General features: G+C 37.1%; 1 protein-coding gene across 1 annotated transcript; it reads left to right on the top strand.

Moving 5' to 3' along the window:
* Positions 1–27864, top strand: LOC149004536 (B3 domain-containing protein Os07g0563300-like). The gene is made up of 13 exons (XM_089169545.1): positions 1–334; positions 1828–1909; positions 2071–2169; positions 8985–9817; positions 10102–10198; positions 10747–10921; positions 20756–20835; positions 21926–21973; positions 22082–22345; positions 23021–23070; positions 24196–24309; positions 25507–25577; positions 25808–27864. The coding sequence occupies exons 1-13, from the start codon at positions 207–209 to the stop codon at positions 26587–26589; spliced, it is 2823 nt and encodes a 940-aa protein (XP_089025671.1). The 5' UTR covers positions 1–206; the 3' UTR covers positions 26590–27864.
* The last annotated feature ends 111 nt before the right edge of the window (positions 27865–27975 follow it).

Here is a 27975-nt window from a genome sequence, read left to right on the forward strand (position 1 = left end):
AAAACGGCAAAACCCCTCTCTCCCTCTCTCTCTGTTGGTGTCGAAAACTCTCTCTAATCTCACTATGATTACTGATCGCGGAACGACAATCTTCTCATCCTCTCCTTTTCTAGTACTTCTCTAGGGTTTTCATTCTTCGCATTGTCTCTTCTTTTTCGCTTTTTTCTGTCTCTCGGTTCGTGTTGAAAAAGTTTTTGAGAGCTTCGATGTCGTCGTCTACTTCTGTGAGTAGCGGTTGTTTTAATCCGAGCTGTAAGGAAGCCAAAACAGAGCGGTTTCGGAAAGGATGGCGTCTTCGAAATGGAGAGCTTGCTGAACTCTGCGATCGATGCGCGTAAGAAATCTATATCTTGTGTTTGTGTAGTTGTTACTCTTTCTCTTCGGAAGATGGTGTGGAATAACTTCTCATCGTTTAGAAGGTTTTCGTTGTTGGACTTCTGTTGTGTTCTAATTTTAAGTGATTTCGAGTTGGTGGATCGGTTTTTGTGAACTTGTAATATATGTTCGAGGTGTAATTTTGGTGGTTAGGAGGTTTCGTTGTTGTTTAATGCTTTTGCTTTTGCTTTTGAGTTTATTGAACTTTTTTTGGACGCTAAAGCCTTCGTTTCTCTCTCTGTTCGAGCTTTATTCAAAGCTGCGAGCTTTGTTCTTGTATGGAATGGCTTAAAGTCTTTGTTTCATGTTCTCGAGTTAACGTGTGGTACAGCACCCTACGGCGGGGGAAGGGAAGGGAGGGGAAGGGGAGCCGCGTGAATTTTCGGGTGTTCGTGTTGTTCGACAATGGTTATTTTCCTGACTTTTTCATCCTGTGTGGGAACTCTTCTTACTTAATTTGGTGCTGTTGTTTCCCCTGAGAAAGGGAAGCTCTTTAGAATGGTACGATCAATCGTTCGATTACTCTGTTCGACCGCTAGAGCCTTCCAAGCTTTATGTTTGGGATACATGGATTTTGTTTTTTCTGGTGACTAATGCGGCGCGTGTTTTTTGAATGGTCTCCTTATTTTCTCTCCGGAGGCGTGTCTAGCTTCTCCTAACTGTGATTATCAATTTTATCAACTCCTTATGATTGGTTACCGGTTCAACTGTCGCTTATCCTCGCTTTCTGTCTTTAGACAGTAACAGGAAACATGAGATAATTATTTTTTCCATGCATTCTTTTTGGCATTCTCTCATATTAATCGAAGCTGCTTCTATATGCATGCATGGCATTGATCAGATTCTTATTTCGAACAGGTTTCTAATTTGGTATGATATTATGTTTTGTTCAAGCTCACTTCGGAGTTACTCTCATAATGTTTTAACCGGTTCATCATTAATTATTTTTACAACTGCTGTGCATGTATAAAGCTGCTCTCTTTGGGTGCGGACATTTTTTTTGTTCTTTGATATCTGAAGTTGACTTGCTTCAGTTTCTAATACGTGCTAGTGCACTTTGATAGAGTTAGATCAATGTTATCTATAAACGGAAAGAATGAGGCATGAAAATGAATTTTATATGTTGAAATATCTCAGAGGGATACATGACCAATGTCAAAGTGTCCAGGTAACTTAGATATGCATCTATTATCCATCTTATAGTGTTGTTTTGTTGTTCAGAAGGTTCAACGATTTCTATCTTAAAAGATGGCTGACACCGCATTTGTCTCTCTCTCTATATATGTTTCCCACCCCGACCCCCGCGCCCTCCAAAAAAAAGAGGGATGATACCTAGAGGTTGCCCCTGTACTTGTTCTGATGCTTAATTGATGGTGTCAAGAAAAAAATATCTTCGTTGTTTCTTTTATATGCATATTCTTCTTTTGTGGTGATAGTTTTTTGTTACTTCAGTTCTGCATATGAGGAGGGGAGATATTGTGAAACTTTTCATTCTGATGCTGATGGCTGGAGGAACTGTGAATCTTGTGGGAAGGTTAGTTGAAAATTCAGCATCTGGTTTTCACATTTTTCTGTCTGGCCTTTGGTAATATGCATATGAGTGCTTTGAAAGGTTGAACATAAATGTTTAATTAGATATCCCAACTTACGGTCTTTTCTCAAGGATATAATGATCATTAATGCTCTGAATTGCAGCCGGTCCACTGTGGATGTATCGTTTCATTTCATGCTTTTGTCCTACTGGATGATGGAGGAGTTGAGTGCATGGCATGTGCTAATAAAAATTTCGTTGTGGTGAGAACTCTCTCTGTATGTGTTTTTTTGAGACACCCATTTGGTGAGAATTCATTATTTTGTTCCTTCCCCCCTGTTGTATGTGTTGCTACCATTAAATTTTAGTTCAGTTACTATGAGAAGATATATTTTGTTTCTTACCTTGCCTCATTGTTTTATTATAAATTATTAATGAAATTTTCATGAGGGAGTATTGTCATTAATGCATCTATTTTGAGTATTTTTATGTGGAAGCATACAAGAGTTCTTGCCTTGCAAATTCTAACACCGTATTGTCATTAATGCATCTATTTCGAGTATTTTTATGTGAAAGCATACAAGAGCTTTTGCCTTGCAAATTCTAACAGCTCTCCTTGGCTCGTTGCTTTGGGACCATAAATGATTGTTTCAGATTGAGCCTAAGAATAATGGAATATCTGGATCCAGCTAAACATGGACCATTAAATTTTTAACTATTGTATGCATTATTGTTGGTGCAGTAGCAATTTCTTGGACTAGGTCAAACCCGTTTGGGAATCCAAATGGAAATGAAACAGGTCCAATTTGGTTGTTGGTGATGTAGCCTCAATTGAATGAGGGCCAGATTGCCAAGCTCCTGTCAAAACCAGCCCAGATAAGTCCAAGAAAGGGTTTATTGCAATTTCAGCAATGGAGTTTAGCAGGATATTGTAAGACTTATTTAATCTAGGGAAAAGAAGGCCATGTGGTTCATGCAAAATTACAGCTCAGCTCCTAGTAAACTTAAAAAATTCCATAGAGTGAAATGCTCTTGCACATGCTCTTATTGCTTTCCACTCTGATGCAGCCATGCAGGTGCTAGACAATGTGACGGGGTTCTCGTTTGCAAGTATTTATGTTTTGGGTTTAACATGCATTCTGTTATTTTGGGTAGGTTAGGTAGGAGGTGGCTACTAGGATTTAGATTCCTAATTATATTGAGTTTCCAAACTAGAATAGTTCTTTTAGTGATGTACATGTACCACGTCATTAGAATTCAGATTTCGAGAATGAATTGAAAGTTGAATTTTTGTGGTGTGAAGCTCTCCTAAGTTGTGCGATCTTTCTATATTACCCTTGCTTCTCAGTGATTTAGTTTCCCTTGTCATTCTTTATCTATGTTCCTGTGATTAACAGTTCAACATCCCTTGTGACATTGGTTCAGACCTCAGTCTTACATCTCTCCCCAACTGTAGTCTGGGTGGAATGAACCTTAACTTAAATCGGCCAATGCCTGGAGTTTCGTTTCCTAAAGTATTATTTGTTGTGAGATTGGAACGTGCAATCAACTTATCTTTGGCTTTTCGAGTCAATAGGTTTCAGTAATCATTACCGTTGTCAGGGCATAAGAGGGATGTTTTGTTGCTTGTGCCTTAGCTTTCTCAATGAAATTGAGTCACGATTCAAAGCCTCTACCTTTCAATCTGATTGGAGCTCTTGAATCGAGTTCTCCTTGTTGAGGTTGTAGTTCTTCAGCTTCTGGTTCTGTTACCGAGGTTGATGATGCTAATTCCTATCTCCCTCTTCTCATTTTCTTCTTCTTCTTCTCCTTTATTTATTTATTTTTAATTTTTTTATAATATTTCCACAATTGTTTCTCTTTTCCATTTATCCCACCCTATTCTTTGATTAACTTTCCTTCCAAGTTTATCCCCACTTAGTAATTTGTAGTTCCCCTTTTAGCCTTGCCTTTGGTTGATCAGGTGTCCCTCTCCCATTTGGTTATATGGCCATGTCATTTCCCTTGCGACTTTTTTTAATTTGTTTAAAATTTTGCCATTCCTTTTGATTGTTGAGTTGTATGTTGTGTGGGTGGCCTCACTCTGAGCTCAATGAGCCAACTCAGATTCAGCATTGGTCATTATCTTCTTTCTTTGAAGAACCCATTGAAACCATCCATTAGCGTGCAACCTGCTCTTCTTTCTTTGAAGAACCCATTGAAACCATCCATTAGCGTGCAACCTGCTGGATTCAAATTATAACTAGACATGGTAGACCTGAAACCTGATTACCTTTGTATGTATAAGGAAGAATATGAAGGGGAGGGAAGGAAGAGAAAGAAAGTGACAAACAATCTACACATTTCCCTTTCTGTTACTTTTTAATTGGGAAATGATTCACTCAAGACAACAAAAGGGGAAAAAGAGATTAATGGAAAAGGATGGTATATTAATGAATCCCTTTAAGATTCCCGTTATTTTGAAACTGCCATTCCCCTTAAATACTTTTGTTAGAAATAATGAAAGATACTATGATGTAACATGATAAGGGGAGTACCCTATTGTGGTGTCCTTATTAGTTCGAGCCTTTGGTGTTAGTAGTTTCCTTCTTGGGTCTATGGTCATTAGTGTCCTAGTCTAATCGACTTTCCTATCAAGCTTTAGGCTTAATTAGGTGAGTGTTAAGAGTTAAAATTGAGTTTCCTTTTGTAATCCCCTTAAATACTTTTGTTAGAAATAATGAAAGATACTATGATGTAACATGATAAGGGGAGTACCCTATTGTGGTGTCCTTATTAGTTCGAGCCTTTGGTGTTAGTAGTTTCCTTCTTGGGTCTATGGTCATTAGTGTCCTAGGCTAATCGACTTTCCTATCAAGCTTTAGGCTTAATTAGGTGAGTGTTAAGAGTTAAAATTGAGTTTCCTTTTGTAATCCTATTTTTAGTTTGTTATAAATATGTGCTTGCTGTGGTATGATGGAAGGCAGATTCTATTGCCCTAGTTTGTTCTCCAATTATTCTCTCTTCTTCTCCCTCAATCTCTCTTTCTTCTTCTCTCTACCTAGTACTTGTTATAGATCTTGGGATTGTTTACATGGTAGCGGAGCCATAATCTATTGCCAATCTGAGAGTCGTTTAGGTTTTCAGTTTGAAGAATGGGACTCTAGTTTAATGAAAAAGATGAACTAGAGTTCCCATAAAGATTTATTTTCATTTTTTGTCTGGTTTCTTTGGTGAGAACGGAAAAGAGAAAAAAGGAAAAAAGAAGAAGAGAGAGAGAGAGAGAGAGAGAGAGAGAGAGAGAGAGAGAGAGAGAGAGAGAGAGAGAGAGAAGCCGATGAGAACGAAGCCGATGAGAACGGTGACACTGGTTCAGGTTTGAGGTTAACGCTGGAATGCTTGTAGACATGAACCGCTGGCCGTTTTTGACCCTGCTGCGAGGCGCCCAGGCCCTTCGGGGGCGGGTGACCCAAAAGAAAAAGAAAAAAGAAAAAAAAACCGAATGCAGAAGAGGAGAGAAAGACAGAGAAAGAAAGTAGCATTCGCTGATTTCAGAATTCCTAATTTCCGCGTGAAACCTCCAGAGGCTTGTTTCTGTATATGCCTATTATTCTCCTTTCTAGGGTCTCTTGTTCTGCAATGCAAGGTCTTGTCCTCTATTTGGTGGTTCTTCATATGTGTGTTTGTATATAGCCGCGGGTATCACTGCATTTTGTTTCTTTTGCACTTTTTGAATGGTTAGATTATTTCCCTTGATGTTAGAATTGAAGGATTCTGACGGAGGCTGCAATACTCAAGAGTCCATCAAAGAAGAAAGAGATTGTTGGTTGGTGCATTCTTGATCTGACTTCTGGGTTATTGGTCTTTATTCTTGATCAATCGACTTCTTGATCAGTCGATTTCTGTATTCTTGTTCTTTTGCTCTTGATCAATCGATTTCTTGATCTGTGTTCTTGGACGATTTCTTTTGTCCATGGCGTTGCCTGCTTCAACAGTTCCTTTGGCCACATGGTGGTGCCTTCTCGACTTTGTCTTTGAAGAGTTGGCGTTGCAGTTTGTTTTAAAACTGCTGGTTCGTTTGGTTAATTTGGTTGAGTTTTGGGTTCAATTCTAGTTCAAATACTGTTTCATTTTCTGGGTCTCTTCTTGATTTTGGTTTCCTGATTCCTAGACTTAATTAGGATTGGTTCCCATAGTGTTTTCTTAATTTAGGCTTCAAAGTTTACTCTTTGGCTTTTGTTTGTGCTTCCTTTTGGGGATTTCTCTAATTACATTTGTGCCATTTTTGTTTCAGTTATGTGATATTTACTGATTTGCCCTTCTTTTCTTTTATTTACCAATTACCAATAACCTAGTGAAAAATTCTGATATACTATTTTTCCGTTACTTTGGTGGACATCACATCTGTTTGGGATTCTATTTATTGTGTGAGGATGATTGAAGACATTGGGGATTTTATTTACGGGATCTTTTGTTATGAAATTTGTCGAGATATTCGTCATTTGAGGTGATTATTAGTTGCTTTTGGTCATGTGGATACACATGAGGGGGAGATTGAAGATGTTGACTACAAGAAACTTTTTCTAGATTTTAATGAATCCATGAGTGAGTTTGATTGGAGTGCCTTCCTTGGGATAGGTTTTTGTGTAGTTATTGGAGGTACACTCTTATGGAGTTTTTTGTGTAGCTATGGGAGCTGCACTTTCATGCAACTCTTTTTTGTGCATGTATTGGAGCTACAATTTTATGGACTTTTATGTAGCCGTTGGGTGCTACATTTGGTGGAATTTTTGCATCTGTTCAGTGCTCTTTTTCATGGACTTCTCTATTGCCATTGTATGGTGCATTTTGAGACCTTTATTGGAAGGATGCTAGGCGTTTGTTCTTGTTGGTTGCTGTGAAGACATGGATTGGGGTGCTGATTGAGCTTGTTGGTGTGTTTGAATGCTACACAGTTCAAGATTGGTGCTGTTTGTCAAGTTTATTCTTATCTGTCCAAGTTAGAGTTTTCTTTGTGTATACTCCAGCTTGAGGGGGAGTATTAGAGATACTATGATGTAACACGATAGTGGATTACCCTATCGTGGTTTCCTTATTGGTTTGGGTTTTTGGTGTCGGTGGTTTCCTTATTGGGTCTATGGTCATTAGTTTCATAGTCTAAGTGAGTTTCCTTTTAAGCTTGAGGCTTAATTAGGTAACTGTTAAGAGTTATATTTGAGTTTTCTTTTGTAATCGTATTTTTAGTTTGTTATAAATATGTGCTTGTTGGTACGGTGGGCCTTGTTCTCCAATTATTCTCTCTTCTTCTCCCTCAATCTCTCTTTCTTCTTCTTTCTACCTAGTACTCGTTAGATCTTGGAATGTTTACAACTTGGTTTTACTGTTGATTTGGTGGGGTCCATAAAATATCAAAACTGGGGTTTTCTTCCCATTCTAGATTGTATCATTGGATTTCATTTATATTCTATTTATTTATTTCGACGATTTATATATAACCATAAAGTGCATAATTACTGCGTCCATGGTTTGAGAACTCACTCTCAGCCATCTTGCTTGGCCAAAAAGTTGACATCTCAGCGAGTTGGGGAATTTTCCTTCCCAACTTGATGGACCAACTTGGTGACTTATAAGAGTCTTTTGGGGCTAAGACTTGCTGTTAAGCTTATTTTAGGCTTTCCAAACATAGTAGTGGCATTATATTGATGAAAAACAACTATGTATGATCCCTTTCAACCCCAAGTTTAAAACCCCTGCAAGATACACACTTCTAAAACCTATTATACACATCATATACTTAACATTTATAAATATGTTAGTGTTCAAAACTCTACATGCATTATGCATGTTCGTCATCAATGTTCATATGACATGATAGGCATAAATTACAATAAAATTCCGAGATGAATTGAGATCTCACCAAGATATTTGAGATATTGGCTAGATTTTGCTGAGATTTGACCGAGATATATCCAAGATATAACCAAAAGAGTCGAGATATTATTGAGATAATCTAAGATATGACTGAGATACACGAGATATGACCCAGATATGAGTGAGATCTTGGTGAGATTTGGTAAATTTTCCGTCTTGTCACTCATCTCGTCTTGCTTGGCTGAAAAAGCGACATCATATCTCGTGAGTTCTTGAACCATGATTGCCTCACTAGACTATGGGCTTCTGCACTTTATTCTATAAATATAGAAAATCTCCTAGAACAGATTATATTTTTCCTATTGATATTGGAATTTTAGTTGTGGTTTCTGCCATTAATTTGCTCCAAGAATCTGTACGGAATTCTGAGCAACATCACAGGCCGCTATTTGCAAGATCAAAATTTTTATTCTTTGATGGAGTTCCACATCTCAAACACCCCCCAACACACACAAAACCCAAAAAGAAAGGCCAAAAAAGAAGCAAAGAGGCCTTCAGAGAGTTGCATGTGGATCTGTTGTAATAACTTGACATCGTCATTCTCTTGTGTCAAACTAGCTGGCTTCAAAGTATAGCTTTACAAAGCGTAACATTGTTTAATGACATGTAGGAGCTAGCTTCTTTATTTATCTGTTCCAGGGTGACTTGTTTGTGGCATAATTGGACAGGTCTAATGTTAAAAAAAAAGTTGTACACATACACACACACACACACATATATATATTTTAAAATTTATTTCTGTTTCCTCACTTTTTTATTACTATGCCTGTGCTGAAAGCAGAATGGTGTACCAGTTTCCTGTTACCTTGCATCATGCTCTCTGCTAACCAGACTTCAATTTTAGACTTTTATATTTATATTTGTCGTTCCCGGTGTGTAATTCTGTATGTGATCAAGGTCCCCCAGAATTACTAGTATTTACCCATTTTGGGTCATGCTTATTTATTAATTAATCACCTGTTTTTCTGTGTAATTGATCATCTTATCTCTTTGTAGTTTTCTTAATGTACATATTCATCCATGTTGATTCTTCATACTGTAAAATTCCTGCTTGAAAAGTGGTAGTTATTCATATTGCTTTTGCTAGATGCCACAATTCTTCTACCATCCCTTGTTTCATAAAGAGAACCCATTTTATGTTTGTAACCTTTGTGTATCCCTGTCTCAGGCACCAAACCCTGTATGGCCTTCCCCTTTATTTCTGCATCTGCCTCTGCCTGAGAGACTTAAAGATCTCTCCACTAAAAACTGGAACCCATTTGCTGGTCCAAGTGCAGCTTCTACTCAGTGGCGTCAAGCACCGAATCTATGGAATGCTGCTACGGCTCAGACTGAATTACATCTAAGGATGCCTTACGAAATTGACAGATCAAATGGAATTGATAAACTTATTTCTGGAGAGCGTCTGCCTGCACCAGGCATGGAGAAGGTGAAAAGTGCAGATCAAGCTGAAAGGTTAACATCTAACAACCAGAAAACTTCTCATTCAGAAAAAATTGCAAATGGGGATGCTGGTATCAACACTGGACCAGCATCAAATGCATTCCATAAGGAAGAAGTTGTCGTGGATGGCTTGCAACACTCACGCCGCTTTGCAGGAGATAAAGAACCAGTAGAGGCAAGGAGAGTGATTGCTGAACCTGGTAGGAACAGCCCTGCTGCAGTAATAAACTATGACACACTTCAAAATGTAAATATGTCAGTGCAGTCTGTTCCAAAGGATGATACATCTTCTTCACAAGTTGGTTTTGCTTTACCTTATGCTTTACCTAATGAGACAAATGGTCCTACCAAGGTTTTTGGATCTCAATCACAGCGACAAATGCATCCATCTACTATCACAAAGCCATTGTTGGCTGGTCCACATAATGGAGTGGAATCAACTTCTGAAACTCTAGGACGCAATGGGAGACCTCGTGGGGATGCTAGGGGAAGACATCATTTGCTTCCACGATACTGGCCAAGGATAACTGATCAAGAACTGCAACAGATCTCGGGAGAGTATCCTCTATTCTTATGTGATCTTCTGACTTAAAAAAGATTTCTTGGCTGACTTTCACATATATGTTTGTTGGGTAAATTTTTAAAAGTGGGGCTGCAGCATAGGGATATACAATGATGATATTTTTTCTGATTTTGATTTCAGATACACTGGTACAGTAGTTTTATGTTTTTTATCTGGAAGCTAAAGTAGATGCTTTATAATGCCTTTGTATGATATCCTGTCCCTATCTTTTGGGGTTGTGTAAAAATTCGGCTTATTATACACCTTGACCTTATTGAAGTTCAAACTCTGTCATCACTCCTTTGTTCGAGAAGATGTTAAGTGCCAGTGATGCGGGACGAATTGGGCGTTTGGTGCTCCCAAAAAAATGTGCTGAGGTGAGCATGTGCTTTTTCAAATTGACTTTTAATTGTATCTAGTAATTTGTTCAATACAAATGTAAGTGTGCTCAATATTATGCTCTTTGAGTTCTCCACATTATATATTAAGAATGTTTTTCCTTTAGTTTGGAGAACATGCCACACCAATGTTAGTTTTGAAATGTGGGTGCTTTCATTTCAACAATTCATTGGATTCCTGTTTTAGAATATTTAACTGGTCCTCTGATTCTGATGTTTGGAAAAGAGGATTTGTTTATTTGCCTTTTCTTTTTCTGTCGGTACATCAATTGTCCTGTGTTTACATTCATGTAAATCTGGAACATTTGTGCAAGCTGTCAAACATGAATTGTCAAATGTTTCTATTGTTTCAATTTGCTCTGTTGCTGATGTTGCATTGCGTGCATTTCTCAGTTTTTGCATATTTTGACCTCTGTTCCTGATTTGCTCTTCTTAGTTTCTTATAGATGCTTCTTACCCCCAAAAAAAAAGTTTCTTATAGATGCTAATTTCTCAGCATTTATTGGCAAACAATTTATGTGTAACAGGCTTACTTTCCTTCAATTTCACAACCAGAAGGATTACCTTTAAGAGTCCAGGATGCAAGAGGCAGGGAATGGGTATTCCAGTTCCGTTTCTGGCCCAATAATAACAGTAGGATGTACGTACTGGAAGGGGTTACACCATGCATTCAGTCAATGCAATTGCAAGCAGGTGACACAGGTATCAACTGAAATTATGCATTTTCCTTTTTTATTTTATTTTATTTTTATTAATTTTTTGGCCCTCCTTTATTTTGGGTTGGTAGTTGAGATTTGTTTGTGAGATTAAAAGTAAGCACAACCGCACGGTATCGTGTAGCCAACAGGTCTCAGGGAGATGTGTCACTTAGATTTTAATCCTCTTGAAGTAACGTTAGAGTGAGAAAATCTAAAATTTTGTAACTAACTAATTAACTAACGGTTCTAGACCCCCCTAAAAAAACACACTAACGGTTCTAACATATGCATTTAACGAGATTTGAACTGTAAATACAAATAAACATAACATACCCATTCATCATATAAAATAAAAAAAGTGCATAGGTAAATAAAGATAGGAATAATAGATACGAACACTAAACAAATAAATAAAAGGGAAGTGATTCAAGTATTAGGTTAGGATTGAGGGAAGGAGAGTGCCAACTAAGATGCATTTGATCATGGACCCTTTGTTAAAGCTTACAGTATCGGAGGAAGGGGTGTAAAAAAAATTGGGGAAAGGTATAACTGAATAATAAATTAAAAGGGAACCTTAATCAAAGAGAGGCACAATGTAGGCATCTTTGATCAAGGACCTATGGGGGAAAGGAAACATTGATAAAAATTGTGGAAAAGTAAATTCCTAAATTAAAAATAGAAAGGGTATACAAAAGTGAGAATGGAGGGGGGGAAGAGAAGACTTGTAAAGAAGGCTACTTACTTGAACTCTTGAAATCTTAAATAACCAAAAAAAGAAAAAAAGAAAAAAGAAAGCCTTGATTGATTCGAAATTCAACCGACCCTAATAACTATTCCTGGAGTAAATCTATAATTGCTAGACCTAGAGAAAAATAAATCCTTCCAATAAACTTGAACTTGAAGCTTGAAATTGTATTGAATGAAACTAAAAATTACACTTGCTTAAACAAAAGAACGTGAATAACTAAAAAAACAAATTGCATTAAATGAAAACTTGAAACTTAAAAAATGAATTTAAACTTGAACGCATAAAGCATGGAAAGAAGGAGAAGGCCTTTAAAAGAAGAAGAAGAAGAAGAAGAAGAAGAAAAAGAAGAAGAAGTGCAAATAAGAAGAAGGAATGTAACCTAGGTTTAAGGTTGAGGGGGGTATTTATAGGGGTTGGTGAAAGGAGTGCAAATAAGGAAAGAAATATATGAAATAATAATAATAAAGACAAAATAAAATAAAAAATAAAAACTAACATAGGAAGAGGTGAGGTGTGGAATCCAAAGGGCAAGGAGAGAGAATAAGGAAATAGAATAAAAGGGAAAAAATGGGGAAGGAGAGGGGAAAAAAAGGAATGAAAAATAAAAATATGTTAGTGATAAAAATGGAAAGGAAAAAACTTGAACTTTAAAAGAGTTTTTTTCAAGGCGACCCCTTAAATGGGGGCTAAATTCTTGACTGCCCCCTTATATGCATTTAATATCATGGTGCCCCTTCATGGCATAATGCAATATATCAAGTTATCCCCCTTAATGGTCAAGCGTTTTGACCGTTAAGTTTGGGCATGAAATGTTTAGTATACCCCTGGTACTGTGTAAAGACAAAAGTACCCTTTTACTCACTTAAGTGACCCAACCCTAGGTGGGTGAAGGGATTCTCCCTTCACCCATCTTCTTTCTATACCCCGCTGTAAACCCCACATATCGCCGGCAACCATCACCCCTCCCCTGCCAGCCGGTGACAACCAACCTTATAATTCGATGGATAGCCAAGAAAACAGACTCCTCATCTTCTTCAACCTTCGTCTTCCTTTCAAACTACCCTCCATGGCTCCATCTATTTCACGTTATGGTTTTCTAGCATATTAGGGTTTCGACTAAAATCTGCAAGGCAAGGCAGCTTCTTTAGGGTTTCGACTAAAATAAGATGGGAAGAATTTGTTTTTGTTGCAGAGAAGAGGGCGTTGCCTGCAACTTCCAACAAACTTGAATCCACCAATGTTTCTCTTCGACAGAAATTTCAGCCATCAATTCTGCATACCGTGAGGAGTTTTACCTCTAGAAAGTAATAGAAAAACTAACTAAAGGCAAGGCAGCTTCATTAGAGTTTTGACTAAAATAAGAAGAGAAGAGAATTTGTTCTTTTCTATAGAGAAGAGGGAGTGACAAACAGGGTTTGGGGTTCTTTGCTCTCACCTGATTCCCAGAGATACATAGAGAGAGAATTTTAAGTTCAAATCAGATTCGGGAATTAGAAAGCTAAAGGTGCCTGGAAACCACAAACACAAATAGATGATAAACGGATGAAGATCATGAAATTTGAATCTCACTTGATTTGAAGAGGCAGTGACAAACAAGGTTTGGTGTTCTTCGCTCTCACTTGATTCCCACAGAGATGGGATCCCTGATACTGTTTTTTTGAATCTGACGAGTCTCTACCTAGTGGTGATCGTGGCAATCAAAGCATACTGTGTGATCTCAGATAGAAATTTTGCTGCAAATTTGTTCTTATAGCATTGACAATCCTTGTCGAAGTGGTCCTGATAGGTATTGGAATGCAACTTGGAAGAGGAGATGTTTTGAAATATGATCCGGAAAAATTAATAGTCAGTCGCCTTGACAATCGGTTCTGCATCGCATCTGTCTCTGAAGGCTTCAATTTCTCACATCTTTTCAGAATCTTAACTTCTCCTATTTTCAGGTTTTTGGCATTTAGTGTTGCTGTAGATATCTCACATAGTGGATAGAGACTTTCTCTATATTCTTTCTCCTGAAAGCCCATTGAGACTCGTTTCCTTCGATCAAATCTAATTGAACTATTGTTAAGATTAGAGTTACAATTCCAGTGAGGTTTTGAAGGAGAGTCTTGAGAGTAGAGAATTTCATCTCTCATTCGTGGAGTTTTTAAATAATCTAAAAATGATTGGAAAGGAAAATAAATGGAGGAATGGGGGAGGGGCGGTAGTGGGTTCTTTGTGAGATGAAGGAAGAAGATGGGTGAAGGGATTTTCCTTTCACCACTAGGGTTGGGTCAATTAGGTGAGTTAAAGGGTAATTTCATCTTTTCACAATAATAAGGCTATATTGGACATTTTACAATCCAAACTTAACGGTTAAACATTTTGACCGTTAATGGGGGTAACTTGATATATTGCATTATGCCATCGGGGGGTGCCGTGATATTTTTTGCATATAAGGGGGCAGTCAAGAATTTAGCCCCCACTTAAGGGGGTGCCTTGAAAAAAACTCAATTTAAAATGTGGAAGTGAAGTGGTCAATTTTGAGAGATTTGGAAAAAAAATAAAGAAAGTTGGAGACAGAAAAATAATTTTTGATTGCTTTTATGGGCCTTGTGTGCACACTTATAATAAAAAAGAAACCTAAGCCCCTAGTTGTAAATAATTTCCTTTTATACTGGAAATATCCTTGGAGTGGTTAGATTTGGCCTAGAATTGTATCTTGAACCACTTCCTGTCCGTTATGCTTAGAATTGGGCTCTCTTCGCATTGAGAAATTAAACTAGACTCTATTGTAAAATTGTATGTTTCATACTTGAAATTCCAAATATTCTCTGAGCTTCCAAAATATCCTAAAATCTGCAAACATGACCCCCCCCCCCAAAAAAAAAAAAAAAAAAAAAAAAAAAAAAAAAAAAAAAAAGAAAAAAGAAGAAGAAGAAGCTAGCTTCACTCTAAGTAAATCACGCGTTTATGCTGTAAGATTTCACACATATATGTGCTCATCAAGATTATCCATGTTGAACTGTTATAATATTGGTTTTTCTTGAAAAGGCATGTGAGGGTGGCACCTTAAGGGCTTGAGGCTAGAGGATTTGCCTTAGGTATCATATATTAGAGGATGAGGTGCACATCTTATTGTTGGAGTGGCTGCTTGCTTCATTAATTGAAGATAGGGTCCTCTTCACTATATTAAAGCTGAAAACATAATCACTTTCCAATGTCCCTTTAGTTTCTTAGAAATGCCTCATTTATTATTCTTATGATATTCACTTCCTTTGAGGTTTTGATTAAAGAGACTTTTAGATTCTATTTTGTGTTTAGTGGATTCACTGATAGTGCTGAGCTACTAGGTGGCAAGTGTAATGATTTCTTAAGTTCTTTGTTATCATCTGTTTTTTGTTAGAAGCTATGACTGTGTTACCAATATAAGCAGATGACTCAATATCTGAATATCATTTGGCATTTAAAAACGTTTTATGTTTTCTCTAACTACGTTGTCATGCAATCTTACTAAAGGCTTTCTTCTTGTTGAAGTATACGCAAGTTTTGGGCTGTTTTACTGTTCTCGTGGACAGTATTATACCGTTGTTCATTGTTTCCTTTTTAGATATACAACTCTACTTCTATTTCTAGTGTAGGAATCTTGCTACATAAGTTTTGGTAATTTCTAGAAAGCATAGTTTTTATTTTATGTTAGTTTCTATTTTTAGAACTTTCATTTTTCTATACTTTCTATTTTGGACAGATTCATGAGTCCATAAATTGTACTCCTTATTTCCTTTTATAAAGGGCAAGATGGTTTGCTTCTCAAGTTGTAATCTAGACTATTGATTTTTTATAAATAAGAGGATGCGATTCTAGGAGTTCTAAGCTAGAATCGCAAGTTTATGTAAAACCTATCAATTCTTCTTGTTTCTTCTTCTCACTTCTTCTTGTTATTGCACTGTTTTGGTTGATTAAAATTTATTTTCTAACATGGCATCAGAGCTTTTTTAATCAAAACAATATTGTTCTTAAATATTCTCTTCTGAAATTCTCTTTTAGTGTTCTCTCTTTGGTGCACAGCCACCTAATACTTATTTTATAGTTAGATCAGATGAATGTATAAACTGATCTATTCTATTACTTACCTCTTGCTTATCCCATAACTTGATTGATTACTTTGATATATTATTTTCTGTAGTTTTACATCCTTCTGCAGATCTGTTTTTCTCTTAGATCACGTAGTCGATTTTGTGTAGCAGAATTTTTCTGCTATTCTTCTTCAAGTTTTGGTGTGCAACCACCTGCTACTACAAATAATGTGCTACTTAGATCAGGTTTGATTATGTTTTTCTCTGCAAACACGTATTCGATTTTGTGTAGCAGAATTTTTCTGCTATCCTTCTTCAAGTTTTGGTGTGCAATCACCTGCTACTACAAATAATGTGCTACTTAGATCAGGTTTGATTATGTAAACTGATCTCTTCTATCTATTATCTGTACTTAGATTCCAGAACTTGGATCAAATTTAGAAATAGCTACATCTTCTTTTCACTTTTCAGTTCTGCCTTATTCAGATTTTCTTCTTCTTCTGATTGTTTCTACATACTGCAGAGCTTTATTTTGCCATATCATGATTTGGTTTAGTGAGATTCATAGCTGGTTCAGTCTTGGTCCAGTTTTGGCTCAAGTTTAATTGGTTTAGTCTTCATTCATAGCTGGTTTGGTCCAGTCTCTGTCAGTTTATTTCTTTTTCTTACCTCCTATTAGAGTCTTATTCAATTTTGGGTTTGATTCTTGTTCTGTTTCTGATTGACATTATTCCCCGTGTCATATATTTAATTCCACATTCTATATCCTTGTTTTCTTTAATTACACATCTCTCTTATACTATATTATAATTTTGCCGTCAAGTGTTTTCCCTTTCAAGTCTTCCATTTATAAATCTAGTTCTTTTCATGTCCATCACTTCCTTATTTACAAATGACCTCTTTAAAAAATTTGATTTATTACACAATTGCCATTGGGCTTATATATTTGCCAGTAATTACCATAACCCCTTGAAAAATTCTGGTTTATTACAATTTTACCATTATCCTAATCTAGCATGGGGAGAATTTGTAAGTTGTTTCTTGGATTTAGAATTGTTAGACCAATGAAGATTATATCTACCATAAAGGTTTCATTGGAAATTGTTGCTTGGGATATTTTTATATTGGATATTAGTTGTCATTAATTGTCCACGTGTAATGCTGAGGGGGAGAATGGTATTGTATTCTATCTACTCAAGGTTTGCTGAAGGATATTATTTGTGAAGATCTTTGTCCCCAACTTATGATATTCTACAACAATATCTTTACCTACATTACCTGCCTACCATTACCTATCTACTTGGTTTGTAGTAACCTATATTACTTTTTACCTACCTAATTATGGTTCGTAGTAACCTATACTACCTTTTACCTATCTGGTCTGGAGTAACATATGCTGTCTTTTACTTACCTACTTGGTCCACAGTAACCAATACTGTTTTTTACCTACCCATATTTTACCTTAGTTTCTTTTACCTACCCACACTTTAAGAACTACTTGCCTTCTTGAAAAGTGCTTATATGAACATTGAAGCTGCATTTCTGAAGAATCAGTGTGGAGATTTCTTCCTACTACCGGCATTATGTGGATAATGCCTTTGATGTTGCTATACTTATGGACTTAGTTCGTCTTCAACATCATCAATTGTTCTCATTATTAGATGGTTCTTTCAATATGAAGAATTAAAGTTTTTTGTTTTAAGTTGGTGTTGATTATCTCCTGGGTGAAGTTCTCTCAGTGTTTATCGACGTCAGTTATTGCTACACGATTCAAGATTGGTGTTAGAAAATAAACTTTAATCAACCAAAACAGTGCAATAACAAGTAGAATTGAGAGGAGAAATTGATAGGAATTACATAAACTTGCGATTTTAGCTTAGTAATCTTAGAATCGCAGCCTCTTATTTATAGATATCAATAATCTAGATTACAACTTGAGAAGCAAGCAATCTTGCCCTTTAAAAAATGAAATAAAAAGTACAACTTATGGACATAATTTTCTAATAAAACTAACTCCTAAAATCTGTTCAAAATAGAAAGTACTGAGAAAGGAAAATTCAGAAATTAATAACTAATAGAAAATAGAAATTATGCTTTCTAGAAACTACCAAAGCTTGTGTAGCAAAATTCCTACATTAGAAAGAGTAACATATCTAATAAGGAAACAAGGAAAAATAGCATAACACTGTTCACATTACTGTTCACGTAAACATTAACAACCCAAACTTCAACACTCCCTCTCAAGCTGGAGTATGCACAAAGAAAACTTTAGCTTGCACAATAAGAATAAACTTGAAAGGTAGCACCAATCTTGAATGTGTAGCAATAGCAGACGTTGATAAACACTAAAAGAACTTTACCCTAGAGATAATCAACACCAAGTTAAAAAAATCTTTAACTCTTCATGTTGAACGATCCATTCAATAAAGAGAACAATTGACGATATTGAAGACGAACAAAGTCCATAAGTATAGCAGAATTAAGTGCACCATCCACATGATATTGAAGACGGATAAAGTCCATAAGTATAACAGCATGAAAGACACCATCCACATAATGTCAGTAGTAGGGAGGAATATCCACACTAAATCTTCAAATTGCAACTCTAATGTCCATATAAATGCTTCTCAAAAAGGCAAGTAGCAGGTAAAGTATGGGTTGGTAAAAAGCAATATTGGTTACTTTGAACCAAGTAGGTAGGTAAAAGACACTATAGGTTACTGCGAATCAAGTAGAAATAGGTAAAAGACAGTATATATTACTGCAGACCAGATAGGTAAAAGGTAGTATAGGTTACTACGAACTACAATTAGGTATGTAAAAGTAATATAGGCTACTACAAACCAAGTAGATATGTAATGGTAGGTAGGCAAAGTAGGTAATGATATTGTTGTAGAATGCCAGAAGTTGGGGACATAGATCTTCACAAATAATATCCTTTAACACACCTTGAGTAGATATAGAATACAATACCATTCTCCTCCTCAGCATTACACGTGGACAATTAAGGACAACTAATATCCAATATAAAAATATCCCAAGCAACAATTTCCAATGAAACCTTTATGGTATATATAATCTTCATTGGTCTAGCGATTCTAAATTCAAGAAACAACTTCCAAACTCTCCCCATGCTAGATTAGGATGATGGTAACATTGTAATAAACAAGAATTTTTCATGGGGTTATGGTAATTACTATGAAATATATAAGCCTAATGGCAATTGTGTAATAAATCAGATTTTTTAAAGAGGCTATTTGTAAATAAGGAAGTGATTGACATGAAAGGAACTAGATTTATAAATGGAAGACTTGAAAGGGAAAACACTTGATGGCAAAATTATAATATAGTATAAGAGAGATGTGTAATTAGCAAAAATAAGGGTATAGAATGTGGAATTAAAGATAGGACAGGGGGAATAATGTCAATCAGGAACATAATAAGAATCAAACCAAAGATTGAATAAGACTTTAATAGAAGGTAAGAAATATAAATAAATTGACAAAGATTGAACCAACTATTAATGAAGACTAAACCAATTAAACTTGAGCCAAAACTGGACCAAGATTGAACCAGCTATGCATCTCATTAAACCAAATCATGATATGGCAAAATAAAATTCTGCAGAAATATATGCATAATGCAGAACTGAAAAGTTAAAAGAAGATGTAGTTATTTCTAAATCTGATCCAAGTTCTAGAATCTAAGTATAGATAATAGATAGAAGAGATTAGTTTACATAATCAAACCTGATATAAGTTGCACATTATTTGTAGCAGCAGGTGATTGCACACCAAAACTTGAAGTAGAATAGCAGAAAAATTCTGCAACACAGAATCAAATAGGTATTTGTAGAGAAGAACAGATCTGCTGAAGGATGTAAAACTGCAGAAAATAATAGATGAAAGTAATCAATCAAGTTATGAGATAAGTTAGAGGTAAGTAATATAATAGATCAGTTTATATATTCATTTGAACTAACTAAAATAAGTACAACAGTAGATGGTTGTGCACCAAAGAGAGGAACACTGAAAGAGAACTTCAGAAGAGAATACTTGAGAATAACACTGTTTTGATTAAAAAAGCTCTGATGCCAAGTTAGAAAATAAACTTTAATCTACCAAAATAATGCAATAACAAGAAGAACTGAGAAGAAAGAAAAAGAAGAATTGACAAGAATTACATAAACTTGCGATACTAGCTTCGTACTCCTAGAATCACAGCCTTTTATTTATAGATATCAATAGTCTAGATTACAACTTGAGAAGCAAGCCATCTTGCCCTCTATAAAAGGAAATAAAAAGTACAATTTATGGACATTATTTTCTAGTAAAACAAACTCCTAAAATCTATCCAAAATAGAAAGTATTGAAAAAGGAAAGTTCATAAATTATTAACTAATAGAAATTATGCTTTCTAGAAACTACCAAAACTTGTGTAGTAAAATTCCTACATTAGAAAGAGTAGCATATCTAAAAAGGAAACAAGGAATAATGGTATAACACTGTTCACGTGAACAGTAACAACCCAAACTTCAACAAGTTTTAAACCATCCAACTTAACACCCCCCCCCTGGCCACTGCCAAAAGAAAAGAAAAGAAAAACAAGCTCTTTTTTCTATGGTTGATTCATTTTCATGATTTCTTCTTGATTTTTCTGCTTCTGAATACATAAGGGATTGTTAGGCTCTAGCCTCATAGTCTGAGGTCTATGGCTTATGCATCTTGTAATTCAATATTTCTTTGCATCTTAGCCTTTCAAATATTGATGTATTGTCAACATTCATTGCTTCTGTTATTTGTACGGAATGATGTTTGTTGGTAGTCATGCGAAACTGTGGCTTCAAAGTTATTACCTGTTTTAACACCTCAACTATCTTCTCTATTTCATTCTTATTTTTTCTTCTGTATTAGTGAGCCTGATCCTGTTGCTACTGAGATTCAATTGATTTTTATGTATCTGTATTGAGCCTTGCTTTCTGTGAGCATAGTGCTTGCTAATGATAATATTGGATCTGATTGCTGGCTCTGTTATTCAGTAACATTCAGTCGGATTGACCCAGAAGGAAAGCTGGTTATGGGATTCAGAAAGGCTTCAAATGTTCCACCCTCTGACCAGGTCGGATTCATAGAGAGGCATTCCTTTATTTGTTTTTGAAGACATAATAGTAGGCAGAGCGGAACTGATAGTTCCTGTGTATCTTCTTTTTTCAGAATTCTAGTGGTTTTACATGCTAAGGAATCTCTAGTTGTTATGATTTCGTTTTTGTATCTGCTTGTATTTGAGTCAAGCTTATGCCACTGATGACTTGTGTATGTTGCAGCATTTTCTTTGATGGTGTTAAATGCTTGGTAGTATCTGTAGTTAAAATTGTGGTGGTCATTTATGTTACTTCTTTTAGACTTTTAGTCAACTGAATCAGCTTGCATGTTGTAGGATCTAGAAACAAAACCATGTTAGAATGGTCATATCTTCCTAAAGCAGAAGGATTGGTTAGAAGCAAAAAAGCAAATGGTTCACTTTCTTCTTAATTTTTGCTGTATAATCCATTTGTTTGTTATATGAAAATCTTCATTGCAGTGATATGTTTATGTGATCATAATCAGATGGAGCATGAGTTCATCTTGTTGCTATTACTTGCATGAAATTTGAGATTCATGAATTTACTTGTGCTGAAATTTCCATTCCACATATGAGATGGGGGCCTAAGAGATTGCAGCATGTTAATTGCAAATGTATATGCTCCAAAGTGGGATTGGTGTCATAGTCATAATTTCTGTGTGGCTTCATATAATGTCCTTGACCAACCAGTCAGTTTGCAATTCTATTACAACACTTCTTTCCAAAAGGCCAAAACCATTTGGTTTACTAAGAAAGAGAAATGTTGTACGATGCGTAAGGTTAGTACCTTTTCTATTGTTTGGTTGCCCACCCTTAATGATGACATACGGAAAGACAATTCTATATTTTGTATGACAATACTTTCACTGGTTTTATTGGCATAAGATTGCTTGTTCACCATGAGGGCTCTCCTTTTTGTCAGATAGATGGTACATATATCACTGGATACAAAAAACCTTGAGTCTTGTATTTCATTACCTTACTACTGTAATCTCATTAGAGCCTATGGTTTTAACTTGGTGCAACAAAATTTCAGTTCTTGTGCATAAATTAACTTTTGATTACAATTTCTATTTTCTATTGACAGGATATGCAAACACCGAAGTCTGGGAATGGCATACTGAAAAATGGAGAGGTTAACATTGAGAAACTCAGCCTACTAACATTCTATTGACTTGTCCTCCCCCCCTCTTTCTTACTCTAGAATTAATGCCAAATAAACTAGTTGCTCACTGGTCACCAGGTTAATTCAGCTGATCCTAGTTTCTGGTCCAAAGTTGATAAGTCAGGATACATAGCAAAAGAAGTACCTGGAGTCAAGGCTTCACTTCCCACTAAGAGGAAAAACAGCACTCTAGGCTCGAAGAGTAAACGACTACGCATTGAAAATGAGGACTCAATAGAGCTCAAGATAACATGGGAAGAGGCTCAAGGGCTGCTCCGTCCACCTCCCAATCATTCTCCTAATACTGTGACGATTGAAGGCCATGAGTTTGAGGAGTACGGGGTATGTACTTTGAGTGGCTTATTTATGTACTAATTTTGTCTTCTGTTTCTGTCTGCATATCCATTCTTTCAATATTTTATGAACTTGTAACTAATTAATGCCTAGGAATTGAAAGGGGACTGATAAAAATTGATGAAGGTTTCTTCTCCTTCAAAGATGACTCTTAACTAGGCAGGGTTTGCTGGGTGCTTGAGTAGTTTAGGAATTTGATGAAGAAATCATAGGCATTGTATGTATAACTTTATTGATGTATGATGAACCTGCGCATTAGGAATGAAAGTTTGCTAAGTTATAGGGATGCCCCGGATGTGAAAAGAATATCACAGTATTTCACCCGGTTAGATATTCCTGTCCTACACACCTTGCCCATTAGGAGTGCAATTGCAGTAGCAATTTTCATATATAATATGTTCTGTGTGGTTTTTGTGTGTCATTTTATTTCTTATAGCCTGTAATTCTGAGTAATTGAAGTGCAGTAGCAATTGGTGAATTTTTGTACGCAATATGTTCTATGTGGTTTTGTGTGTTGTTTATTCCTGTAATTCTCTATTAGTTATGCGAGTTGTAGTCCTTACAACAAACTGATGCTCTCTTGATGCTAATCCTATTTTCCCATGTTAATTAATGAAAGTGTTGACCTGTGGAGGCTAATGAGGATGACATTGTCTCAAACAGGAAGCACCAATACTTGGAAAGCCAACATTTTGTCCAATCAATCAAGTGGGGTAAATCTCGTCTATGCTTTCACAGATTTCTTGTTTATGAATATCATTCCTTCTCAAGTTATGAGTTGACATGAGACAAGACTTTCTTGAGCTCCTACTATATAGCTACATTCTTCGTGTTGTCTTTCCCAAATGTTCCACAAACACAATCGACATGTCCTACACTGCCTAAAACTTATGCTTGGGTCTGAAATGCATTTCTAGAATGTCGTAAATGTTATTCTGCAATTGGATGTCATCTTTATGAAAAATATTTTGTCAACAGTTTTTTATGTTAAGAATGCATTTGGATTGAAAAGCCTTGTATTGTGGTGTCTCTCAACTTACACCATATATGTAACCGGTGCTCCCCCCCTTTTTTTGGGTGTTTGGGGGGGGGGGGGTGGAGAGAGAATGGGGGAATGAACGGACTTTTTGGGCAACCTTGCTTGCAGGGAGGGGAAGGACGTTGGGTGAGTGAAGTGGGGTTGTTTCACTGGTTTGGGGTTTGGGGCAGTTGCAGATTAGCCTGATTAGGGTAAGGTTCCTTGCTATTCTACTGGAGTGTTCACTGGTTTGGGATAGTAGTAGAAATGGTTGCAGATTAAGTTAAGGGTCTTTGGTGTTGTAATGGAGTTGCCAATTGATAAGTGAATAGACATGAATCCATACATGTTCATTGCAAGGCCATTACTATTTTCTGTGATTTACTGTTAATGCTTCAATTTGGGGACTGAGTAACTGATACGTAGAGGGACGAAGTATAGCCGGGAGGACCAGGGTATTGTAAGGTCACTACTAGAATCTGCAGGGTCCTATCACCTTTTAAAAGGGGTGAATGTAGTGTATGAGGCTCCCATCACTCAGGGTCTAAGAAGTTCATAGTGCGCATGCCGTGCTCCTGCTTTAGCAGAGAGGATGTTTCCAAACTAGAACCCATGACTATTTGGTCAGAATAGAGCGATCTTAATCCTTGTACCAAGGTTCCTCCTCTCTCTGAGGCCTTTGTTTGACTTGAATCATTAAGTGGTTATTTCATTATTTGAAAAGGTAAACTGAATGCTATTTTTCTACACAGTCAATCAATGGTTATTTTGTATTAGCTCTCACCAAGTGATGCCTGATGTTATATCTCATCTGTGACAGCGAAAAATTTAAATGGGTTCAGTGTGAAGACTGTTCTAAGTGGCGCAAACTACCATTTGATGAGCTGCTTCCATCGCAATGGACCTGTTCTAAAAATTCATGGGATCCTAAAAGGTATGATCTAGTTCCATATTCAGCAGTTGGAACATGGCCATTTGCACCTTCTACATCTCTCTCTCTCTCTCTCTCTCTCTCTCTCTTTCTTCCTGATAAGTGGTTTGTGTTAGAAAAAAAGGGAGGTCAGAGAAAGGCAGACTTATAAGAATTCTGACTGAGGGAAGGAGATTCCAGTAAAAGAGGGCATTCTCTGTTACCCTGAGTCCCAATCTGTGAAATCCCACTTACATTTACTTCCTATAATAAACTTCAGACTATGCATCCTTCTGGATAATTTTCTTCAATCCTGTTGGAAAATCCATAGGTTCCTACTCCACTTGGGCATGTGAGAGCTGAGTATTTGTCATATATCTGTAGCTGGTTATGTTTCCTCCACAGGTTGCACAAATCCATTATCATGAAGGGAGATTGCAAGCTGCTGATAAAGTTTGTACTTTCCAAGGCTCTTGTGTTTTCCCAGTCAATTGCTAGCTTTAAGTCAGATCTTATAGAGAAATCCAGGAAGCCTTCTTGCCATCATATTTGTAATCCCTTATGAAATAGCCTGCAGCTCCATTTCTACCAATCATAAGTTGTTTTTCCTGCAAAAGCCATTATTGGCACACCCGTTTCTCTTTTGCCAAATAGGCTAATGCCCCATCACAATGCAAAGCACCATATACTGTGAAGGTCTAACCAGTAGCAAGCTCTAGGCATTTTAATCTTCCCCTGAACTTGTATGTTCAACTTCTCAGCTATGAATAGCCTGCTTCTCCATTACTAGCACCTACAGTTGTTCTCCCCTTCTTGCAAAATCCATTAATGTTACCTTCAAATTTATGTAGAAGAAAGGAGCATTCTTCTCATTACCCATATATAAACTGCGACGAGCTACTCCCTGCCTTGCTAAGTTGGTAATGTTATTGGTAATGATTCCCAATGATTTGCTCCCATTTGAATGAAGTAGTTGTTTGGGAAGTTGGTAAATGTGTCCAATGAGTTATTTTAAAATTTTGCCCCAATCAGTTTAGCTGCTGATAGGTCTTACCAATCGCATTTGTTTTCCCTCCCCTCCCCTCCCCCCTTTTTTTGGGGCAATGACAGATCTTGATAGTTTAATCTGGTTGATCCATCTTATGGACTTCTCTTCTCGGTGTCCCAAGCTGGTTTTATGAGACATGCTGTTAACATATCCGTATCTCTTCGTTGATGCAGGTCATCATGTTCATCAGCACAAGAATTAACTATAGAACAGCTTGAAGATCTTTTGTCCTCTAAGAACAATGGTATGAATAACTTACACCGAGTGGGATGCCATTCTTAAATTCCATTGTCATGGAGCATGGTTGCTCTTTGTGGTATTATTCCGGGTTATTTATCGTAGTGGTTTTATTGTTCCTGACATCCTGTACTCTTGTTAGTAGTCATGTCATGTTGTACTGTATTCTCTTATTCTCAGATTTCAAAATAACGGAGAATAGAATGTGAAAATTTCTTGTGGGTGTGACTGCTGCAGTTCCCAAGAAAACCAAAACTGCCAAACAGGTGACTGAAATTGTTGAAGCTTCTGAAGGGCTCGACACACTTGCAAACCTTGCCATACTCGGAGAGGGGGAGGTCCTCCCTTCATCGTCCCAAGCCACCACCAAACACCCTCGCCATCGGCCTGGCTGTTCATGCATTGTCTGCATCCAGCCTCCAAGTGGGAAGGGTCCTAAGCACAAGCAGACATGCACGTGCAATGTCTGCCTTACTGTGAAGAGGCGATTCCGTACACTCATGATGAGGCGTGAAAAACGACAATCAGAAAAGGAAGCAGAAACTGTGCGCAAGAAACAGCAGCAGCTTCAGCAGCCCTTGGAGCCAGAGCAAGAGGATGATCCACCACTGAGTAGCAACACAAGTAATAGCAGTTCGAACCCAAAGCACCCGCTGGTGACTGAGACTGTTGATGAGGAAACTGACAGGAAAAGACCCTTCTCTTCACCTCTTAAAGGCCAGATTGACCTGAACATACAGCCAGAGAGGGAAGATGAGACATCACCAGCTTCAGATTCTTGTAGCATCATGAGGCTGTTCCATGATGCCACTGAGCGATGCATCAGGGAGCAGACACTGTCAAGCTCAGCCAACGACAGAGATCCTATCGTTGACCAAATAGAACCAAGTAGAGGTGGAGGTGATGTAGACGAGGGGCCTGATGGTGTTCCTTGTGGTAGTGGTCATCTTGATGGGGACTTGGACCATCCTGTGACACTATCTATATCCGTGTCAGCATCAACATCAGCGACTGTCTAGATCCTCAGCACTGATGGGGCAGATCCTCAGCACTGATGTGTGCCCCGTAACATTATCAGCAGGTGGTCTAGCTTCATTAATTACTCATCCATAGACAACAAAAAAAACTGCCCCGCCACAAAACCAAACGGCAATACCTTGTACATAACAAGTAAGGGTTAGGAGTAGCTGACATGGTTAGGTGTGTTAATTGACTCAGTTTAATTTTCATTCTTCCCAACGGCGACCGGATGGACAGCTAGAGTTGGAGCTCCCTCTGTTTTTTTTTGGGGGTACTCTTCTCACTGCGCCCAGGAGAGCTTGCAGGTTCTCTAATTACTTCTTTTTCCTTTCATTTTGATACTTATGCTTGCTTCAGTTATTTATTAGTAAAAGAAAGATATCTGAAGGTTTTAGATACTAGCACATTGTATACTTTGTGGTTTTCTATGTGTTCTGTTGCGTTGTTAACCTTGATTGTGGTTGATTTTCTTGCATGGTTGTGAGAGATTAATTGATGGAAATTTGTTCTCCATTCTGTGCCGTTGGTCGTCTCTGGCAGATTTTCTTGAATCTGGTAAACCAACAATACAACTTTTCTATATTTATTTTTTAACATAAATGAGTGGGATTATGAAGATGATTGATAGTATAAACCATGATCTCCTTGAGCAAAATTTAACGGCACATACGTGCTGAGTTGCGAGTATATGATGCTCATCATGTGCCAGCTAATGTGGGAGAGACTTGGCTCATCTTGGTGAAGCACAACGGTTCACCATCTCAGCAAGCAGGGATATATGGTAAAGATGCAGTTTCATTGCCGGGCTTCCTCAATTTCTTGACTACTGAGAGGTTGTCTGTCGATGAGAACATGCTTGCTTTGGATATATCTCGATTAAAACCAGATGCTTTTACAGAACCCTCGTACACTTGGAATCAGGTTGCTGTGATTTCTTCCCCTTCCACGTTTTGCTTCCCCAACCATTAGAAGAATCTGTTGTTCTACCACAAGATTTTGAAAATTTGCAATTAGTGAGGCTAACACTAGTGTGTTGGCGATGGATGCAAGGAATTTATTGTGGTCATGCAAGATTGCCTACATCCACTAGAGAGAGATTTCATTATTTTTGAAAATCTGACCAGCTTCACGTCTCACAATGTATCGTTTTCTCGCCATGTTAAATCATAAATGAAACTCCTAGTAAACCCCTTGCTGACGGGAATCTAGATCATTCCCTTTGACGGAAAGTACAAAGTGTTCATTTTACACTTCTCAACCACAAAATCAAATGAGATTCACATACAAAAAAATATAAAAATTTAGAGGGGGTGGAATCCACACCAGTACCCTATGGCCCCTGTATTTTGTAGTCCGAACTGCGACCCCGGCCCTAGATCTGAACT

Source organism: Hakea prostrata, chromosome 9, assembly GCF_041222555.1.
Source record: "Hakea prostrata isolate BN-2017 chromosome 9, UWA_Hpros_2, whole genome shotgun sequence".
Classification (NCBI taxonomy): domain Eukaryota; kingdom Viridiplantae; phylum Streptophyta; class Magnoliopsida; order Proteales; family Proteaceae; genus Hakea; species Hakea prostrata.